The 18765-nt window shown below is 35.8% G+C and overlaps 4 protein-coding genes across 8 annotated transcripts; 2 read left to right on the top strand and 2 right to left on the bottom strand.

Annotated features, from left to right (window-relative positions):
* The first annotated feature begins 1909 nt into the window (after positions 1 to 1909).
* On the top strand, positions 1910 to 6791 carry LOC105200020 (L-2-hydroxyglutarate dehydrogenase, mitochondrial). The gene is made up of 8 exons (XM_011167384.3): positions 1910 to 2264; positions 3670 to 3792; positions 4408 to 4603; positions 4922 to 5134; positions 5412 to 5603; positions 5679 to 5950; positions 6125 to 6304; positions 6364 to 6791. Exons 2-8 carry the CDS (start codon positions 3713 to 3715, stop codon positions 6557 to 6559), a joined length of 1329 nt encoding a protein of 442 aa, XP_011165686.1. The 5' UTR covers positions 1910 to 2264; positions 3670 to 3712; the 3' UTR covers positions 6560 to 6791.
* Positions 6669 to 8805, bottom strand: LOC105200018 (post-GPI attachment to proteins factor 2). Its single transcript, XM_011167380.3, has 4 exons — positions 8514 to 8805; positions 7980 to 8226; positions 7669 to 7881; positions 6669 to 7216 (listed from the first exon to the last, which is right to left on the bottom strand). The coding sequence occupies exons 1-4, from the start codon at positions 8703 to 8705 to the stop codon at positions 7089 to 7091; spliced, it is 780 nt and encodes a 259-aa protein (XP_011165682.1). The 5' UTR covers positions 8706 to 8805; the 3' UTR covers positions 6669 to 7088.
* Positions 8806 to 8832: 27 nt separating this feature from the next.
* Positions 8833 to 13006, top strand: LOC105200017 (centromere/kinetochore protein zw10 homolog). 2 transcript variants are annotated; one of them, XM_011167378.3, is made up of 11 exons: positions 8833 to 8971; positions 9431 to 9676; positions 9875 to 10077; positions 10149 to 10953; positions 11026 to 11174; positions 11267 to 11370; positions 11490 to 11665; positions 11743 to 11949; positions 12031 to 12168; positions 12242 to 12375; positions 12600 to 13006. In XM_011167378.3, the coding sequence occupies exons 2-11, from the start codon at positions 9640 to 9642 to the stop codon at positions 12810 to 12812; spliced, it is 2166 nt and encodes a 721-aa protein (XP_011165680.1). In that variant the 5' UTR covers positions 8833 to 8971; positions 9431 to 9639; the 3' UTR covers positions 12813 to 13006. The 2 variants fall into 2 exon arrangements, with proteins under 2 accessions (XP_011165680.1, XP_039304833.1); XM_039448899.1 differs by lacking the exon at positions 8833 to 8971 and having other exon boundaries at positions 9318 to 9676.
* Positions 13007 to 14033: 1027 nt separating this feature from the next.
* On the bottom strand, positions 14034 to 18580 carry LOC105193602 (RNA-binding protein Rsf1). 4 transcript variants are annotated; one of them, XM_026132626.2, is made up of 3 exons: positions 18386 to 18580; positions 15846 to 16439; positions 14034 to 15120 (listed from the first exon to the last, which is right to left on the bottom strand). In XM_026132626.2, the coding sequence occupies exons 2-3, from the start codon at positions 16430 to 16432 to the stop codon at positions 15093 to 15095; spliced, it is 615 nt and encodes a 204-aa protein (XP_025988411.1). In that variant the 5' UTR covers positions 16433 to 16439; positions 18386 to 18580; the 3' UTR covers positions 14034 to 15092. The 4 variants fall into 4 exon arrangements, with proteins under 4 accessions (XP_025988411.1, XP_039304832.1, XP_025988409.2 ...); XM_039448898.1 differs by having other exon boundaries at positions 15846 to 16436; positions 18386 to 18551; XM_026132624.2 differs by lacking the exon at positions 18386 to 18580 and adding an exon at positions 18024 to 18379.
* Positions 18581 to 18765: the final 185 nt, after the last annotated feature.

Below are 18765 nucleotides of genomic sequence, written 5' to 3'. Positions count from 1 at the left end.
TTAGAAATTGCAATTCCCAGAACTTGGAAAACACATATAATGTCGAGACAGTTTCTTTCTGCCGCATATACCTTTTATCAAGGTTGGGCGCGTTTATACGTAAATTATAAGTAATCTACATTACGCGTATACTATGTAAACTGATTTATATGTTATCTATGTAAACAATAGGCATGGAAGATTTAGATTTCATCATATTTAACTTTATAATTTTCAAATAATGAAACATTCCATTTTTCATTTTTAATATTATATAACTTTTAAATTACTGTTTATGCTACATATTTTCTATATTTTCATATTATCAATAATAAAGTCAGATATATTATCAATTTTATAACTTAATTAATTGGACGGCTTTTCTGTATAGTGCAATTCAATTTACATTGTTCGAAATGTCCACATGAAAAAGATTTGTAAACAATACGTATATAATCCATGTAGATGTAATCTTGAAATTTGCAGCGCAACTCTGTCTCTTATATCTTTTATGTGCAAAACGTAATCTCTTTCGAAAAAAAAGCATCTAGAGAGAGATTATACAGGAGAGTATCCTAAGAGTGGCCACGACCGCGATTTAGCTGTGACTTTACTTTGAAGCGCCTCTATGTCCATAAAATGTGGATATTGTACTACGTAACCAATGTCTATGAAACCCGTAGGTAATATCCACGACTTTGTGCTACTCTTCCGTGCTATAACCATCAGGAGCAGGAGATTGTGCCGTAAATTTCAAGATTATGTCCACATGGATTATTTACGGATTATTTATTTATTTATTTTTTTTATTTAAGTAGCTGAAGAGTGAGTTAAATTAAATAGGCGTATATGAAGGATTGATCTTTTGTCTTTATCTATTTAATCCACCTCGGGATTAAGTATTGACTAGTTAAGAATTTAAAAATTAAATAATAAAGTTAAAAGGTTAAAATATTACGCGAACGTGGCAGGAAGACTAGTTTGCAAACGTTGGCTGAAACACGTCGAAACGTCGCTCTGAATCGTCGTGGAAGGACGCCACTTGCCGGATGCCGACTTTATCGGCTCCAAAAATCGAGTCTTGCCCCTTCAAGAGCTCATCCGCTTTAAATTAAATGTTAATTAAGTAAACCCAATCTAGATTATCTTTCCCGAGACGGTACAAAAGAAGAAATTAATTCGATAAATGCGAAATATATTTTTCTAGTCGTCAAAAGACCGAAACACATCGTGTTATATGTAGATACAAAATATCAGAGCGACAGTGACGTATTAATACTTAGGCTAACCTACTCTCTAAATTTTGTGAAGTAGAATTTCATCTAAAAGAGTAGAATTCCACTCTAAAAGTGTGAAAATCCTGCCACTCTTTATCAAGACTGGCAAGATTTTTATACTTTTAGAATGGAATTCCACTCCAAAGAATTTAGAGAGTAAAGCTATACATGGGAGTGATAGATTTAGGGAGGGGACGGCATTAAAAAAAAAAAAAAAGATTAAGAAATTAACCTTGTAAATGTATAAATAAAACAATGTAAAAAATACAATAACCAATCAGAATATAAAATTTAATTAATTTAGATTAAGTTATATTTGAGTAAGAGCGGCAACGATTTAATTGCATAGGGGCGGTATGAGCTCTAATACGGCCCTGTGAAGAGAGAAAAAAAAGCAGAGAAAATACGTAGGACAATAATTAACTGTAATAATTATTCAGTAATTAGTAATTACCAGCTTTGTAAATAGCAACGAGAGCAACGGGGATTAAAATAATAATCGATCATGATTAAAGAGTCAATCATTAATCGGGAAACGACTGCAACTTTTATGATTAATAATCGGAGTGGCGTTCTCGGCTATGAGGACGGTGGTGAACTCCCGTTTCGTGATTACTGATTGCTGATTAATTGTTGATCGATCGTTTCCCCGGAGCGCCGCCAGTCTGTCGCCGTCACTGAAACGGATGTTTTAGCAGAGCTCATTGCCGGCGTGAAAAATATCATTCGCTCACAGCTGCGCGTGACGCCTGACGGCCAGGCCACGTCGCGAGGTGCATCGCTCGCGTGATTTCGCATCGCGAGGTGTATATTGCTCGCGTAATTTCGCGTCGCACAGAGTACATGCGTGATAACACATCTCGATGACATAATTTCGCGTTGTGTGCTCCGAAAGTAAGCGCCGCAGCATAATACGCGAGTGCACGCGAGTGCCCGGTCGTTAATTCTGCCGTCTCGTTCTTTCTCTTTTTTTTATTGTTGTGATAACGCTGATAACGCGCCTTTCCTGTACGTAAGACTCTCGTTTTATAGCGTGTAAATTATTAACGAGCGTCGTAAATATTGTATTTTTACATTTGTGTTACACAATCGACTCACGTGGTCCATACGTGGGATGAATGAAACAGTTCACAGAAAAAATTAGTTGTATTATAGCAGAATCTGTATGTAATATTTGAATTTCACTTGTATAGAGAGAATTAAAATGTAGCCGTCACACATCAATTTTTGCCGTTGTAAACTGCAATTAATTTCCTTTTTCCGTGTTTGTGAAAAAGAGAAATGGGATAAATCAGAAACCTTTCTTCACGTATGTCTTTTGAAGTATGTTACCTTGAAGAAGCTTGCTCCAAAATCAACTTTATGGTGCACGATGCATTTGTATTATCGATTTTCGTGATTAATGTACAGATGATTAATAAAATAGTTAACAATAAACAAAAATTTGTCAAACTCTGATGAATAAATCTAGTCAAAATGAAACAATGTCAATTTGGATGGTAGCTTGCACATCAATTTATTATAATTCGCGTAAATCGATATAAAAAATTTGTAAAAGCAATCCGCGCAGGATTCACTTGCGCGCATAAATTGAGCAAACTTATCAAGTTTCAGAAAAACAAACTTTCTATCTTTGACCGAATGAATGTCATACACTGATAAAAAATTTGTCGATAAATTAAAATACTTATCGACAAATTTTTCAGCTGCACAGAACGACTAGTTTACCTTTGTTGATTTTTCCATTCAATTGCAATCTTTTCAGAATTTTATGAAAACTGACACATTGTTTCGACTATGCATTTCTCTTTAGTCATTCTGCTATTCAGCAGCAATTTTATGTGCGCTTGGAAGATTTGAATACAATTTATTGTATTACATTTATTGTTTTATATATTTTAATTATACTAAAGACAATCCAAAATTAGATTCTCTTAAATGTAACATATAACATTTATTGTTATGCGTTGAGAATTGTATTTAAGTCGATTATAATAAATACATAGACGTATTGCATACAAGCTACCATCTGAATTTGGCTCTATTGGCATTGTTTCATTATTACTAAAATATTTAAGAGACAGAAATGCAAAAGAGAGAGCGTAATTTATAAATTCTCTTTAAATTGCTTGTTTGAGCTTATCACTTAGAAAGTCACTAATATAACCTTGCAATACTTGCTTTATGAAATATGAAGATAAAAAATTCGATTTATCGAAAACTTGATTATCGCATCGTCGATAAACGAGAGAAAAGGGGACAAAGGGAGTGAGAAAGCCAGAGAACGCGTGAAATTGAACGTTCGTTATCGAGATTAAAATAACCTTTGCATGTTTAAAATATGCAATTATCCGACTTTAAAATCGGTATAGAAAACTAATTGTTCAATTCTTATCGTAATGCTTCTGTGTAGAAAGCGTATGGTCCAAGTTTGAGGTGACAACGAATCCAACGCGATGCGATCAAGTGTGATAACGTCTCTAACCCAAAGGGCTGCATCGCGGCTGAATTGTTTAACTCGTCAGGCTTCCACAAGGTATCGATCTTTTTGCGGAATTTACACCATGAAATTCTGAAGCGTACTGCCATCCCCCAAAGTCCCGCGGAATGACAGCGTTTAATAACGAGCGCCATTTAATCCAGGCGCGGAACTGCTAAGTTCTTGTTCAAACCCCCCGGCGAACGCCTGATAATAAGCTCTTTAGCCGCGGATTAATAAACATCTCACGTACTTCGCGAAGCTGCAGCTTGTTACTCAACGCGGGGAAAGTTTGACGGGGAATGTATATCTTCACATGTACGGATTACATCCCCGTCGCGTGCAGACTTTCTCATTGTGACAATCCTATTTCCCATAAAACACCCGCTAAGAATATTCTCCGTCGAATTGTTGCCTCTATTTCTTTAATCTCTATTAATTCCCCCGTTTATTATTTCTATCACAAGGTATCACTTATCGGGAACGTAATAATTTCCCAGATTTTTATTTAAAAAATACTCAATGCCAAATCTGATATTTACGTCACAAATATTTACGTCTCGTACTAGGCTACTTGATACAAATCTGATATTCCGTATTCGCTTAAAATATCCCACGATATCGTTGTTCCCTTTGTGTAAGAAGGAACGATACAATGGATGGAATTTTCAGCACATGTACCACGTACGACCTGGTAATCGTGGGCGGTGGCATCGTCGGCTGTGCGACCGCCCGCGAGATGATTATGCGGCATCCGAACATGAAAATGGCCATCGTGGAGAAGGAGAGTGCTCTAGCCAGACATCAAACGGGCCACAACAGTGGTGTGGTGCACGCTGGCATTTATTACACTCCTGGAAGCATGAAGGTAAATGAACATGTAACTTCGCGCACGCAGCTTTTAATAACTCAACATCATCGAGCTTGTGATAAGCTTAATAGCGAAATTAAAGAGTAATAAGTTAATCATCTTCATCGTCAAAGTACAAACTGGCCACTCTCTTACATGGGTATAAGAAGTTTCGTGTTCGATCTCCAAAAATTAAAAAAAAAAAATGTTTAATTTACAGAAACTCAATTAGAAATTGATTATTACAATATTTCCAGAATTGATTTTTACGTATTTGTTTTTATATTTCACAATTAAAACATTAAAATAGCGTGATTCAACAGCGATTGTTTGTAGGCAAAACTTTGTGTGGAAGGCTTGAAACTATCGTACGAATACTTTTGCAAGAACAACATACCTCATAAGAAAGTCGGCAAGCTGATTGTCGCTCAGAATCCGGCTCAAGTCAAGAGGATAGACGAACTCTTCGACAGAGGAACGAAGAACAAAGTTCCCGATTTACAGATTGTTGAGAAAGATTGTATTTCAAAATACGAACCCAAATGCAAGGTAGGTTATTATATAGACAGAAGTTAATCAAGTTAAATGTAGAAATTGCGTAAAAAATTTGCGACGCTATATCTCTAGAAATTAACTTATATATTTAAATAAAAATTTTATTTAAACGCGTTGCGCTATATTGTCTTTTATATTTTGATTTTATTTTCAATATGTTAGATGAAGAATCTATAATCCGTAATTGTATATAAAAAGTGCGATTTTTTAGGATTCTGTAAATAATACATGAGTGATGAAAAGTTAATAATTCAAATTATCTTGTTTCTAGGGAGAAAAAGCTATATGGTCACCATGGACTGGCATAGTGGATTGGGCAGTCGTGTGTAAATCTTTTGCCGAAGACTTTCGGAAAATGGGAGGCGAGATTTTTCTTAATTTCGAAGTAACCGGGTTCACAGAGATAGCGGAGTCGAAAGGACAAGGTCAACTAGCCCCCATATCTGTTCATTCGAAAAGCCGGGTAAGATTTTCTTTTTCAACCATATCTTATTGCGCGTTAATTATCAAATTATTTATCAATTTTTTTTTTTTTAAGTGCATACCAACGAAATACGTGCTGACGTGTGCTGGCCTGCATTCAGATCGACTGGCGGTGATGACCGGGTGTGACTTAAGTCCGAGGATAGTACCGTTTCGTGGCGAGTATCTTTTGCTAAGCGATAGTAAAAAGCATCTCTGCACGACCAATGTGTATCCAGTGCCTGATCCCAGATTCCCATTCTTGGGCGTGCATTTTACCCCTAGAGTGACCGGCGAAATCTGGCTGGGTCCCAATGCTGTTCTCGCGTTCGCTAGAGAAGGTTACAGGTATTGATTAAATTATTACAAAAATGTTTAAATTGAATAGAAAAATCACGAGATTGAATAACATTTGCAAGCATCGCAAGAGATATAAATATCTATTATTTACTCTTATAGTATAAAAGTACTTAGAAGATATAGATATATTCATGACGTTATTTAAAATCGTTTCTTTTTTAGTTGGCTCGATATAAACATAAGAGACTGCATAGAGATGGCAAAATTCCCTGGTTTATACAAACTATGCTATCGATACTTTCTGCCAGGCTGCATGGAGATGATGAAATCAATTTTCTATCCGTTAGCTGTGAAGGACCTTCAGAAGTTTATCCCCGAAGTTACGTACAAAGATGTAAAAAGGTCAGTACTTTCTGCCTCGTATGTATTCTCGTAAAATTCTCTTTCATAATCGTTAACAGAGGACCAGCGGGCGTAAGAGCACAGGCATTGGATAAAGACGGCAAGCTAGTCGATGATTTCGTTTTCGACACAGGCACCGGTACGATCGGAAGCAGAGTGTTGCATTGTCGAAACGCGCCGTCACCAGCTGCAACCAGTTCTATGGCGATAGCGAAATTTATTGCCGATAAACTCGACCGCGATTTCAAATTATAATATACGAAGTACACATCGAATCGCTCAAATGTAAAATATAAAACAGAACGGGCATTTAAAAAGAAGAAAATATACGCAAAGAAAATACAAATATTTTCTACGTGTCGTATAATTTTTGTATTGAGCCATTTATTATCTCGAAAAATAGATATTTGTATATTATATCGATTTATATACATTAATATTTTGTTATAATAACGTGAAATAATTTGCGACAAGATAATGGAAAAAAGAGGATTATTTTATACAAAATTCTATGCACTTAATTTTTAAATTAAAGTGCCTTTGAAAAAATATACTGCTACGAATAAATACATCTGCCATTAATATCTGTAATACGTCCATGCCAGAAGCTATAATTTATATTTTTGTATAAATTATCTATTAATATTAATAAAATTATTTACTAATATAAGGATATATAATACATAAAGATTTCAGAAACGAATAATATGTACATTAATATACAATAAAGTTGAAATATATGCAACAATTACATACGCGCACGTAAAATTGTAATTAAAAAAAATTAGATAATTCTAAATCTGTTTCCTGATATCATGAGACGCGTGGTAGCAAAGTCCAATGCAGCTGTCAAATGGTACCCCATGTTTGAGAGCACAACTCCATACTCGCTCAGAGCGAACATTGAATACACTGAAATAATATAGCGACTTTCTAAGATAACAAGAAAAACACTACTAAACTGCGTTCCAAAATTCACTGGCTGTTTTCCAACAAGGTACATAGATGACACAGTGTAACTTTGTGTCCAACACAAAGCGTTCAAACTGTGATAGTGTTACACTGTTTGATATTCTCTGTAAAAAGCTAAGTACAAATATGTAAAATGTCAGTGTCATCAACTTTTCAAAATATTTTATGTTTAACATTGCGATAATTATTTTCATTTATAATACGAACATAATCTAAGTTGTATAGAAAAAAAAAATTATTGTTCAGTCATTAGTGTATCAGAATTGTATTCAAACAAAAACAGTCGAAATGTCAGTATGTCCTAGCTGGAAACTGCTAGTACAGACACTCTATAGTAATGTTAACATAACGGAACGCAGCTATAACAATGATAATATCGACCGATAGCTTACCTAAAGGTTCACAATATTTATTATGTCTATAAAAGAAATAACATGCTACTAATATAGATAACACATTCAACATCATTGATCTCCGTTTCCACTTTAAGGAAGCATCGTTTAAGCCTTTTGCGACATTCAGGCAGCTCTTCATAATATAATATGCTACAAACATGTGTATAAATGACGTTATCAAAAAAGTTATAAAAGACATCTTGTGGAACGCTGTAAGAAAAGCAATATAGTGAGTTAATCATATCATATTGCGCATTAGTCCTGATATTAATATGCAAATCTGTGCAAATTCTCATGCATTTGCATACCATAATTCTCATCGGAAGTCCAAAAACTCAGTGTCACCAGAGAGGTATTCTCAATGGCGTACATAACAAGCGCAATATTACTCAGATACTGCGCCCACTTGTAAACGTACTCCTTGTAGTAACGATAGTACAACATGAACACCAAGGTTCTCACTATCGCTTGCAATGCTATAGAGGTTTTCCAGACATCTCTCTGAGGTCTATAGTGACCTATGGCCGCCGAGACAGACGGTAAAAAATTGTACACCTGGAAGTTACATGTAAAAAAGAAAAAAAAAGATGTTAGATTTCTTTTAGACAAAGGAGCCTTTTTATAACTTATGAAGTCATTGCAAGTTTTATAACTTTTCATATGGAAGCATTGTCAGTTTGAGAAATATGCTGAATCAAGTAATTAAATCTCTTTACAAGACACATTCCTCCGGAATCTATCGTAAGCGCCACCGTTCGCTCAGTATTATGCAAGACAATCCGGCATCCGTCTCTACAGAAAACACAGTTATTGTTTCGCGCGAGGCCGATTAACAGCCATACCTGGCAATGAGTGGAGGTGGAATGCTCGAAGTTGTATAGGATCGACCAGGCGACGCAGAAGACGAATGCCAGGAAGGGCAGGAAGACTGTGAACCATGCCACTCGGGAGAACGGCACGACGAGACGAGCCTTCGACATGTCGTCCTCCGTTAATGGAATATACTCTGACCCCAATCTAAGCTTGCTCATCATATTAAGCTCTTGACTACGATACAATCTCCGTCTACGTCATAATGTGTGCGTGACACCGCGATGATAAGGTTAACGCGCCAATTGGAAATTTCGGCCGGCGTGGGCGATCCTCTTGACGCGTTTCCTTCGGACTTTTCTGGACGCGACGACGTGGCCGCGCGATTCGCGTTCCGAGGAACGGTCGCGCGCGATAATCGACGCGAGCTCGCGAAACCGGTCCGCCGATGAGCGGATCAACATCGTAGCGACGCACCAGTTCACACCAGGTTAGGTTAGGTTAGATTGGATCGCCAATCGATCAGATGGTCTGAGGCATTCGAGCATCTGAGCACGTCTGAGAACAATCGTCAAATTTAAAGCTTCTAGAGGACATTCGTACGATTTGACCATGGCAGCGCCATCTAAAGACCTTGAGAAGCTGATCATGAATCTTTGATCATTTGATGAACATTTTTCTGTTAAAAAAATTATATACATATATATATATATATATATATGTACATTTATCTTTGCATGACTATTGACACATATCATAATAAAAATAAAAATTAAAAAGTCAAGTAAATTTTTTATAAGTTCATTTTTTTACAAGTTTATATAGGATTCTATTAACTTTTCACATGTACCTATTTGTATGAAATGTAATTGGCAGATTAATTCTGTTGTACGTACATATACATACACATCAAGTGCTGAAATTCTTTTTAGCCGATTTTCGCTTTTAGTTGATCCGTAAAATCGACGATAGGATTGGAAACTGACGACTATAATCGCATGAGATTTCCCGCGAAAATCTGGTGCGGCCCGTTAAGGTTATGTTTGTCGGTCTGGGGTAATTTCAGAAGTGCGCGTTTTTGAGCGTATACTCGTGGGATTAACGAAACAAGGCCGAAATTTAAACCTCTTGCATTGCGCATTAATTTCCTCGTGCAACATGACTTCGTTCGTAGCGGATGTATTGGCTACGGCAGGTAATATTTACAAACTGCTACGTTTGAATTGTAAACAATTATGACCAATCATTTGTACTGAATGCAATACTTCGTTTTTTTTTGTGAAAATAGATTTTTTGCAGCCAAAAATTGTAATCTTTGCAGAATGTATTAGAATTAATTATACATAAAATTTCTAATAAAAGATGTAACTGAGCAATATTTTTTATTGCACAGGTAAACTTGAAAAAGTGAATCTTCATAAAAGCATTGCCGAGATACAGAAAGAAATAACGAAATTGGAATATGAAGTTAAAGATTTCATGGACGATAACTATGTTGAATTCAGTGCAAAGTTGACGAGAGATGTACACTTGGTTAAAAAGACGGAGCAGTTACTGGAGGAGATAGGCATTTTGCAGAGCAGAATAAATGACCAAGTACGTTGTATCATGCTGAACATGATAAAACATATGTTTAATAACATTATTTACATTTATTTATTGTATAGATCAAAATAGAGTTGTCCGGTTCGACAAAGGAATTGAAGACTCTCTCCCAAGCATTGAAAGAGTCCAACATCAGTCTGCAACTGTCTAATCAGTTGATAAGCCTACACAAGTGTATAAAGTCTATAAAACAGACGCAAGAGGAAAAGCAGTATATTGAGACTGCTAAAACTCTGCAAGAAATGCAATCGCTGCTGCATAATCCTCATAGTTTTCTACATGATCTTGAAATATACACAGCGATCATGGATGAATATTGCAATCTCTCTCGCTCATGTTTAATGGAGGCTTCCAATCTCTTGCATGAACGAATCTGCTGGAGCAGCAACGTGAAGGAGGACAAGACAGTTAACTATATTACTATTAAAAACGATTACGATGACATACAGGAATTAATGCAAGGATTGCACATTATGGATCATCTTGAAAACGAGTTAGAAGTATTTTCCACAAAATTGATGGACTATATAATTAAACCTATCATGTATGATCACTGTTCTGTGTATGTAGTCAAAGAGAGAGTGTTCACTGTCGAGATACTAGAGAAGAAAAAATTGCCATGTTACAAAGGTGTGCTGTACAATTTAAAACTGCTCTTCAAATTTCTCCATCAATTTTTAAATCTGATAGTCGTGGATAATGAAATCTTTTTGAGGAGATTACAGCCACATTTGTTGGAACAATTGTCGCGTCCTTTAATAGCGGATTGTATCTCTCACACCATTCCAACTTCTAATGCAGATCTCAAGAACTTTGAACCCGTGGTTGAGATAATAAACGAGTTTCAAAATTACTTGGTAGAAATTGGTATTTATATTTAACTATTTGTAAAATGTATTTATCTTATAGTACAAAGCATTAAACGGTATAAAATTTTAGGATTTCTTTCTGAGGACCAGCTCTTTTTATCAGAATACACGGACAACATTGACAAACTCTTCATTAATAGGATATGTCAAGATTTACTAGCTAAAGCTAGAAATATAATGAGAAAGGATCTACATGATTCTATTCGATATGAGTCGCAGGTATTCATTTGACTATTGTATAAAATAATGTATGTAGTACTGTACATTATACTTAATGGACTGTTCAATTTTCAATTCGTCTGTTGTGCTAGGAACCGCCTAAACTTATAAACAAAGCGTTCGAGAATGACTGCGAATTATCTGTTGAAAAGAAGTTAAGTGATATGTCATTTCATCTACCAAAATGTCAAATAAGGTATATTATTCGATTAATAAGTAATTAATTTAACATGTATGAACTTTATGAATTCAAATTTTGATAACGTTTTGCTATATAATCTTGATATTAAATAGAACCTTATCAATTACATTTAGCAAAAACGCACAAGAAACGTTAGAATTGGCGAGAACAATATTGAACGAAGCATGTGACAGTTCGGATGCTTGCGCTATTAGATTATTTTATACATGTAGAAATGTATTCGAAATGTACGCCGGTTTGGTGCCCGAACATCATAAAAAATTCTTAGAAACAATACCGCAACAAGTTGGTAAGAATGATACGTAATAGAAATGAACTAATTTTAGAATAAAATGAATATTATTTAATTATCACACTTATGTTTAGCTTTGTTTCACAATAATTGTATGTATCTCGCCCACCATCTGCTTACATTGGCGCACGAATACAGAGATAGATTCTCGAAAATTGTACAAAAATTGAACTTGACATTCGCGGATCAGGTCACGATACTCCGGGACGTTGGCTCGCAATGCTTCCTAGATCACATGAAGTATCAAAGAAATATCATCTTCGATATCATCAAGGACTCTGGTTTATAATTTATTAATATTATTAACCAAGAAAATCTAACAATTAATAAAGTTAGCTAATGTGTTTCATGTTTATAATTAGGTTTCTCAGAATTGAGCCAGGCGCCTCGGTTACACCCCAGTACCGAGCGTGCGTTAAGACAATGTATCAGACAATTGGAATTATTGAAGACCGTTTGGCTGGATGTGTTGCCTATAAATATCTACTGTAAAGCCGTTGGTTAGTTTATTTCTCACACTCTTTTTATTTCGTTGTTATTTTAATATATTTTTAAGTTTTTGACACTTTATAGGATGCATAACAAATTCCATGATTGACGATTTGATAACGAAAGTCGTATCTGCTGAAGATATTCCTATCGATGTCGCATCAGAACTGACGACTTTATTTAATATGGTGGTAAAACGAACGCCGCAGATATTTCCTGTAAGTTTATAATGCGAAAAATAATACAAAAAGATGAAGTATAAATATATATACGAGAAATTTAATATGACAAATTTTTATTGCATTTAATGTCATACATTTGGTATGATAAAGTTGTTTGAAATAGTAGCATTCCAACTGGTTCCTGTAAAAGTTAAGCCACAAGAACATTATTATGTTTATTGAGGCATAGATATGTATTAATTGACATTTTTAATTTATAGGATCAACAGATTCAACAGCATGTACGTAAATGGGGAAAGTTTTTGGAATTAATCAAGTTACTTGGTGCATCACTGAAAGAAATTGAAGTTAGATGGGGAAATGGGAAAGGGCCGTTGGCACAGGAATTTACTGCTCCACAGGTCAAACAACTGATCCGGGCAATATTTCAGAATACGGATAGAAGATCTAATCTCTTAGCTACTATAAGATAAGAATGTAAAAAATATGTACAACTTGAAATACATATAAAGAAAATAACGAATGAATAATTAAATATGTATCACACGTGCATTCCATATTAAAAGCAAATATACAAAATAGCCTAAGATAATTGATTAGAGAGATGTTCTCTCTCAAGTAATTTTATATACTTTTATATGAAGGAAATATATGTATTAAAAATAAATATATGCCTTATAGTTTTTACCGTGATACATATATATGTATGTATGTATGTATGTGTATTTATATATACACATACATACTAACTATATATATATATATATATATATATATAGATAGATATTAAAAATTTTATATTCTAGTAGTTATCTACTTCAATATTAAATAAAATATTAATTGCGTAAAAAATTTTAGGTATTAACAAAATAAAATTGACAATTAAAATTAAAACATATTTATAAATTAAATTTTAAATATATAATTCCAATGATCAAGAATATTGCTTATTAACTTATAGGATTTTAATAGAAGAAATTAATTGAAGAATTGAGCCTGAAAATACTTAATATCGAAAATTAAATGCTAGGACGCAAATGTTTCGCTCAAAAAGTCTTATTACGTTTACATTAATCGGGTTTACTAACATCCATAGTTACGAAATTGGCCAATTACAGTCATTCCATTCAGAAGAATATTTGTGATTAGTCAGATTTATAACTATCGATGTTATTAAATTCGATTAATTGTGACTTGTAAACGTATCAGTATATCTTGCAATCTAATCTCTCTATTTATCGTAAAAAAATCGTAGAATTTACGGAATTCCATTTTCAATTTTTTATGTTAATCATTGTTTAATTAAATTATTTGATATAAATTTTCTTTTTTGTTAAGATACTTACGTGAATGCTTTCAACTTAGTGAACTTGCGTATGTCCGAATTTTTTGTGTTGGGATTAAAGTGACAAATTTCGAAAATTTTTGTTTTGGTTTAAATTATGAAAATGCTAGAAGAACCGTAAACATAATATTACGTAAAAGAGTAACGTATCTAATAATACGGAAATTAACCTGTAAGTTGATACCGTAGAAATTCTGAGAAAATAAGATAGACTAAATAAGCAATTGGATTTAAAAATAAATCGTTCACGAAGTTACGGAAAAAAACTACGAGATTACGTTATTATAAATTGTGAAAAAATAGTCAATCAGTTAAGCAGACAGGCAGGCAGGCAGAGGGTGGCGGTCAGTAGTGAGCGCAAATCGTTTAATATCTCAATTTCCAATTCCATCTTTTACAGTGGAGATAATATACATCATTACCACTATTTTTATCACTTTCTTATTTACGAGCACTCAAAATGACAAAAGTGAATGCTCGAACATCTCTTTCCAAATGCAGCACTGTTTCCGCACGTATATCACAAAACCGAAGTGTGTGGAAGATATATCATGTGGATGCGATCGCTTTGGCTTCGCAATGATTTTTGATCTCGTCGTTTGTGCGTCGAAATTTTCAAGGTAACTACCTTATCTTCTTCGCTTTGCATAATAAATTATTGTTATATGCGAGCAGCAGTTTGCATTTGGCTAGTGTTGCGCGCTATTTTACTGTCTTCTTTCCGATTCCATATAAAATCGTTACTATTCATAGAACGTTAAGCGAGCACACGTTTCTATCTAAATACGTGAGAATGATATTCACAAGATTATGGACCGTCGTAACCGCAGTCTCGGAACTTATCAGAAAGCTGAAAATAACGGTAAGCTAAGCCATGTCAAAATGACGAGATGCTATTATTTTAACGGTCGTATTATATATATGTAAATGAATAATCTCGAAATCAGTATTATATCTAATCATAAATCAAACGACCACAAAAATCCTACGCATCTAAAATGTGTGTAAAGAAAGGAGAGATCTAAAAAAAAAACAACCCACAAGGTTTCGGATCAAAATAAAATGATGATTGTAAATAGTGTTATAGTCTCTATAGATTACAGCCCTATATTAATTACCTCTTCAAATATTAATCGTTCGAACTTCGCGGTTCGTGTGTCACGCTTCGCGTGAGAATGCTTTTAAGGGAACTTTTTGAGTCTGTTAATCATAGAAAATGTTCTCCGGCAGCGACCACATGGGTTGTACGGGAAGTGGTACAGTGCACGGAAAACATTGCACAGCGCAAACTGCAATGGTAGTTCTTGTTTATATACAGGTCGCTGTGTAGATTGGACAGAAATGAAGTCGTCGAGGCGGGTGGCTGATCGGCCCGCAGTTCAGATTGGCAAGACGCAGCGTAGTTCTTTTATGTGCATTCACGTAGATGACGATGACTGTGAACATGGAAGTGCAAAACAGGTTGTCACATTACTTCGCCCCCTCTTGACTCCCATTGACTGAGAGCCGACAGTAGCTTGATTATTTTTGTGCATGCAATTAAATGAATTTGCCATATTTAACGGATAGCAACGGATCGTCATGCACATAAAAATCTCTTTATGTAATTTGTAGAATTCTCTTCCATATATAGTTTAAAATATATAGACCAAAATCGATATTGTATTCGTGTAAAATGTGAAATTGCATCACGAATTATTTTTTGAATTTTCTGAACTGATCCGTTTAGGCTTTGCCTTGAGATAAGCAATTTTCTTTCAGACACAAATATATCTGTGTCTATCATTTTTAACACATTTACGCGATTAAATTGTCTATTTTTCCATTTATCCTAATCGTTAAAATATATTCATAAGAACTTCTCATCGCACAAAACGTTGTTAACAATTTTTTTTCACTTTGATAACCTTTTCCAAAAATTTTTTAAATGATACGAATTTTCAAATGTAAAACTCAAATAAATGTTTCTGTTGCATCACTCATGAGCAAATACGAATGTAGTAATTGTAACGTCATGAGATGCTTCTTAACAGAATCATGATATATCTAATCAAATTCTGATCATACTTTCCTACTTCCCACAAATCGTTACGTTTGAGCTAAGCTTGCTAATAAACGTGACACGAGTTGAATATCAATTTAGATGGGTATTCATCAATACCTGCCACGGCCGGCGGGAGAACGGCTTCGATACCTCGCTGTGCTCGTATCCTTCCCGGTGTAGTAGTCGGCGCCAGTGTCCCCGCTACTACCACCGTAGACATCCTGCGTATATCCATCTCGCGTAACATACCCGCTGCTGCGATTGTACATATAGTCTTCTCCATAACGACCTCTGCCCCTACTTGCGCCACCCCTGCCTGTATAATAGCTGCCTCCATAATCAGCATAAGTACTGCCCCTGTAACCGGCGGTAGTGCCACCCCGAGAGCCGAAGTCCCTACTGCCAACCCCGCGATTGCTCCTGAAACCACCCGCACCCCCGCCCCTACCGCCGCCGCGACCCCTACCCCGGGAGATCTCCACTCTTAATTTTGCACCCATTATCTCCATGCCGTTCATGTTGCAGCATGCCAACTCGGCCTCGTTCATGTTGAAGAATTCGATGAAGGCGAAGCCCGGTGGATTGAACGCCACCCACACCTTGTTCAGCTTGCCATATTTCTCAAACTCCATTTGCAGATCTTCCTTTTTGATGCTCTCGTTTAATCCGCCCACATAAACACGCGTATATCCTTCCGGGGTCATCTTGCTGCTGAAAAAACAAATAAGACTGTTAGTCTCATGATAAATTTTATCTTTGAAAAAAAATGGAATAATTTCTAAAGGTATTCAGTTAATATGCCTATCCAAAATTATGTGTCTTTTGGACACATTGGTCCATAATCAAAATGTGCTTGTAACGCTCGTTCAATTAAATGAGTGCTCACTGTTATTGATGTATTCTTCTAGATCATCCAATCAGACCTTTTTATATCTAGAAGAATACACCAATAACAGCAAACGTTCTCTCAACTGAGTCCACTGAATGCAGCCATTAGCACGCTTTTTTGTTATTTTATTCTTGTTTTAAGTTTAATAATGATGAAGATAGAATGGTGGATTTACCTAGAGGGGGAAAAAAAAGCTTTACAACTGTTGTAAAATTTTTTAACATGATTGGTTATATTCTTTCCTGTTTTACAACAGTTTTAAAGATCTTTTTCTGTAAACAATGACAAAATATTGTGTTAAAATCTTTATAAACATGTTTTGAATACACTGTTATTGACTTTAGCAGAAAAAAGTAGCTTTGCAACTATTGCAAGTTTCTTTAATGATTGGTTCTAATCTTCTTGTGTTAGGGCCATCTACAATATATGAAATAAGAGTGAAGGCTAAAATTGGAGTAAGAAATAAAATAAATTTATTCGCAGATACCTTTACTCCTTACACCATAAACACATAGCTTTATGAGCTTTCTACAATAAGCTATTAATTGATAGCATAAGTTATAAGCCATAAAAATCGATCAATCACAAACAAATATTAAGAGAATATTCGATTGTGATTGATCAATTCTTACAGCTTATGACTTATGACACACCATAGCTTATTGTAGAAAGCTCATTACACCCATTCTTACTTCTTACATCAAACTTATTCCACATATTGTAGACCTTGGATCTAAAGATGATCTGTAGAAATCAATCATATTAACAAATCTTTTATATATATATATATATATATATATATAATATATTTATAGATCTTGTAATAGTTGCAAAGCTGTTTTGTCTGTTGAACATGGACAAAGAAAAAAAACAGTATATTAACACATTTTGAATACAGTCTAAATAAAATCTTTAAGATATATATCCCAATGTTAGATCCATTACAATGTCCTAGGTAGCAAGCAGTTGTTATTCATCGGCTTGCTACCTGTGGCTTTATATGGATAAGCTTTGAAAATTATTTAGCCAATGTGTGTAATTACAAACTAGTTATAATTTTTGTAATACTTCTTAAAATTGTATTTAGCTAACAGTTTCATATTAATTATAATTTCTATATTTGTTAAAAATATTGTATTAATTTTAGTATAGTTTGTTATATATATACAAACGACGCGCAAGTATCGCTTTTATACCGAATAAAGTAATAAGTCAAGCTGAGTTAAGTGAAACCGGATAGGAACAATCAAGAATGCATAATTGTGTTCATAACGTGTGTTCTTTGTGAGCCTCGGGGAACCGTTCTTTGTTTCTGCCACAGGATATAGGAACTTGAAGTAATTTTCTAACAAAGGCGACTGCTCCGAGCTTTCTCGGAGCAGGTATCTTCGGCAAAACTTCGTTACCGCGGATGAGAGACTTGTGCAAGCCACGCGATCTCGGCGGGACAGTGCGTGACAAATGCTACGCAGTCACAACAACGCAGCCATGACGGTATTTTCATACCCGGTGGTGGCGGCGGCGGCGGCGGCGGCGACGCGACGCGACGGCGAGCGCGAAGACGCGGGACACCGTGCGCCCGCGATTGCGACGCCCGCGGCTTATCGCGATCAGGAAGGCCGCCACGCGAGACGGTAGGCGAGACGCGCGGCGAGGACAAGACGTGAAAACAACGTCGACGGAAGCGGACAAACAACGGCGCGCGGCCGACGAGTTTACGCGCCAACGAGTTCGAAAGTGAATCTCCGGTCATAGAAATGGTACTCACTCGTCGCCGCAGACCTCTCGAGTGAATTTTCTTGTCGCCGATCGGCGTGATCGCCGTGGTGACCGCCGGCGAGTAGGAAAAAGCAGACGGTATTCCGGCTGGAGGAATGTGCACGCCGTGCGACCGCGCAATCGATAGGAGCGGATCCACCGGGGTTCACAGCGCACAGAGGATCACGTCGGTCGCACTTAAAGCCTCCAATCCAGACGCCGAAGCCACCGAAGTTCTCTCGCCGCTCACCGCACTTGTCGCCGCCACTGCCGTCACGGATTGCAACAACGGACGATACGAAGAACGGAAACCATTAGCTATACTTTTATACCTCAAAGTTCGTCCAAGTGTCAAGCGCAGCGATGCTCGACCAATCTGTGAGCTTGGCT

This window comes from Solenopsis invicta, chromosome 5, assembly GCF_016802725.1.
Source record: "Solenopsis invicta isolate M01_SB chromosome 5, UNIL_Sinv_3.0, whole genome shotgun sequence".
Taxonomy (NCBI): domain Eukaryota; kingdom Metazoa; phylum Arthropoda; class Insecta; order Hymenoptera; family Formicidae; genus Solenopsis; species Solenopsis invicta.
This window is presented reverse-complemented; position numbering and strand designations above follow the sequence as displayed.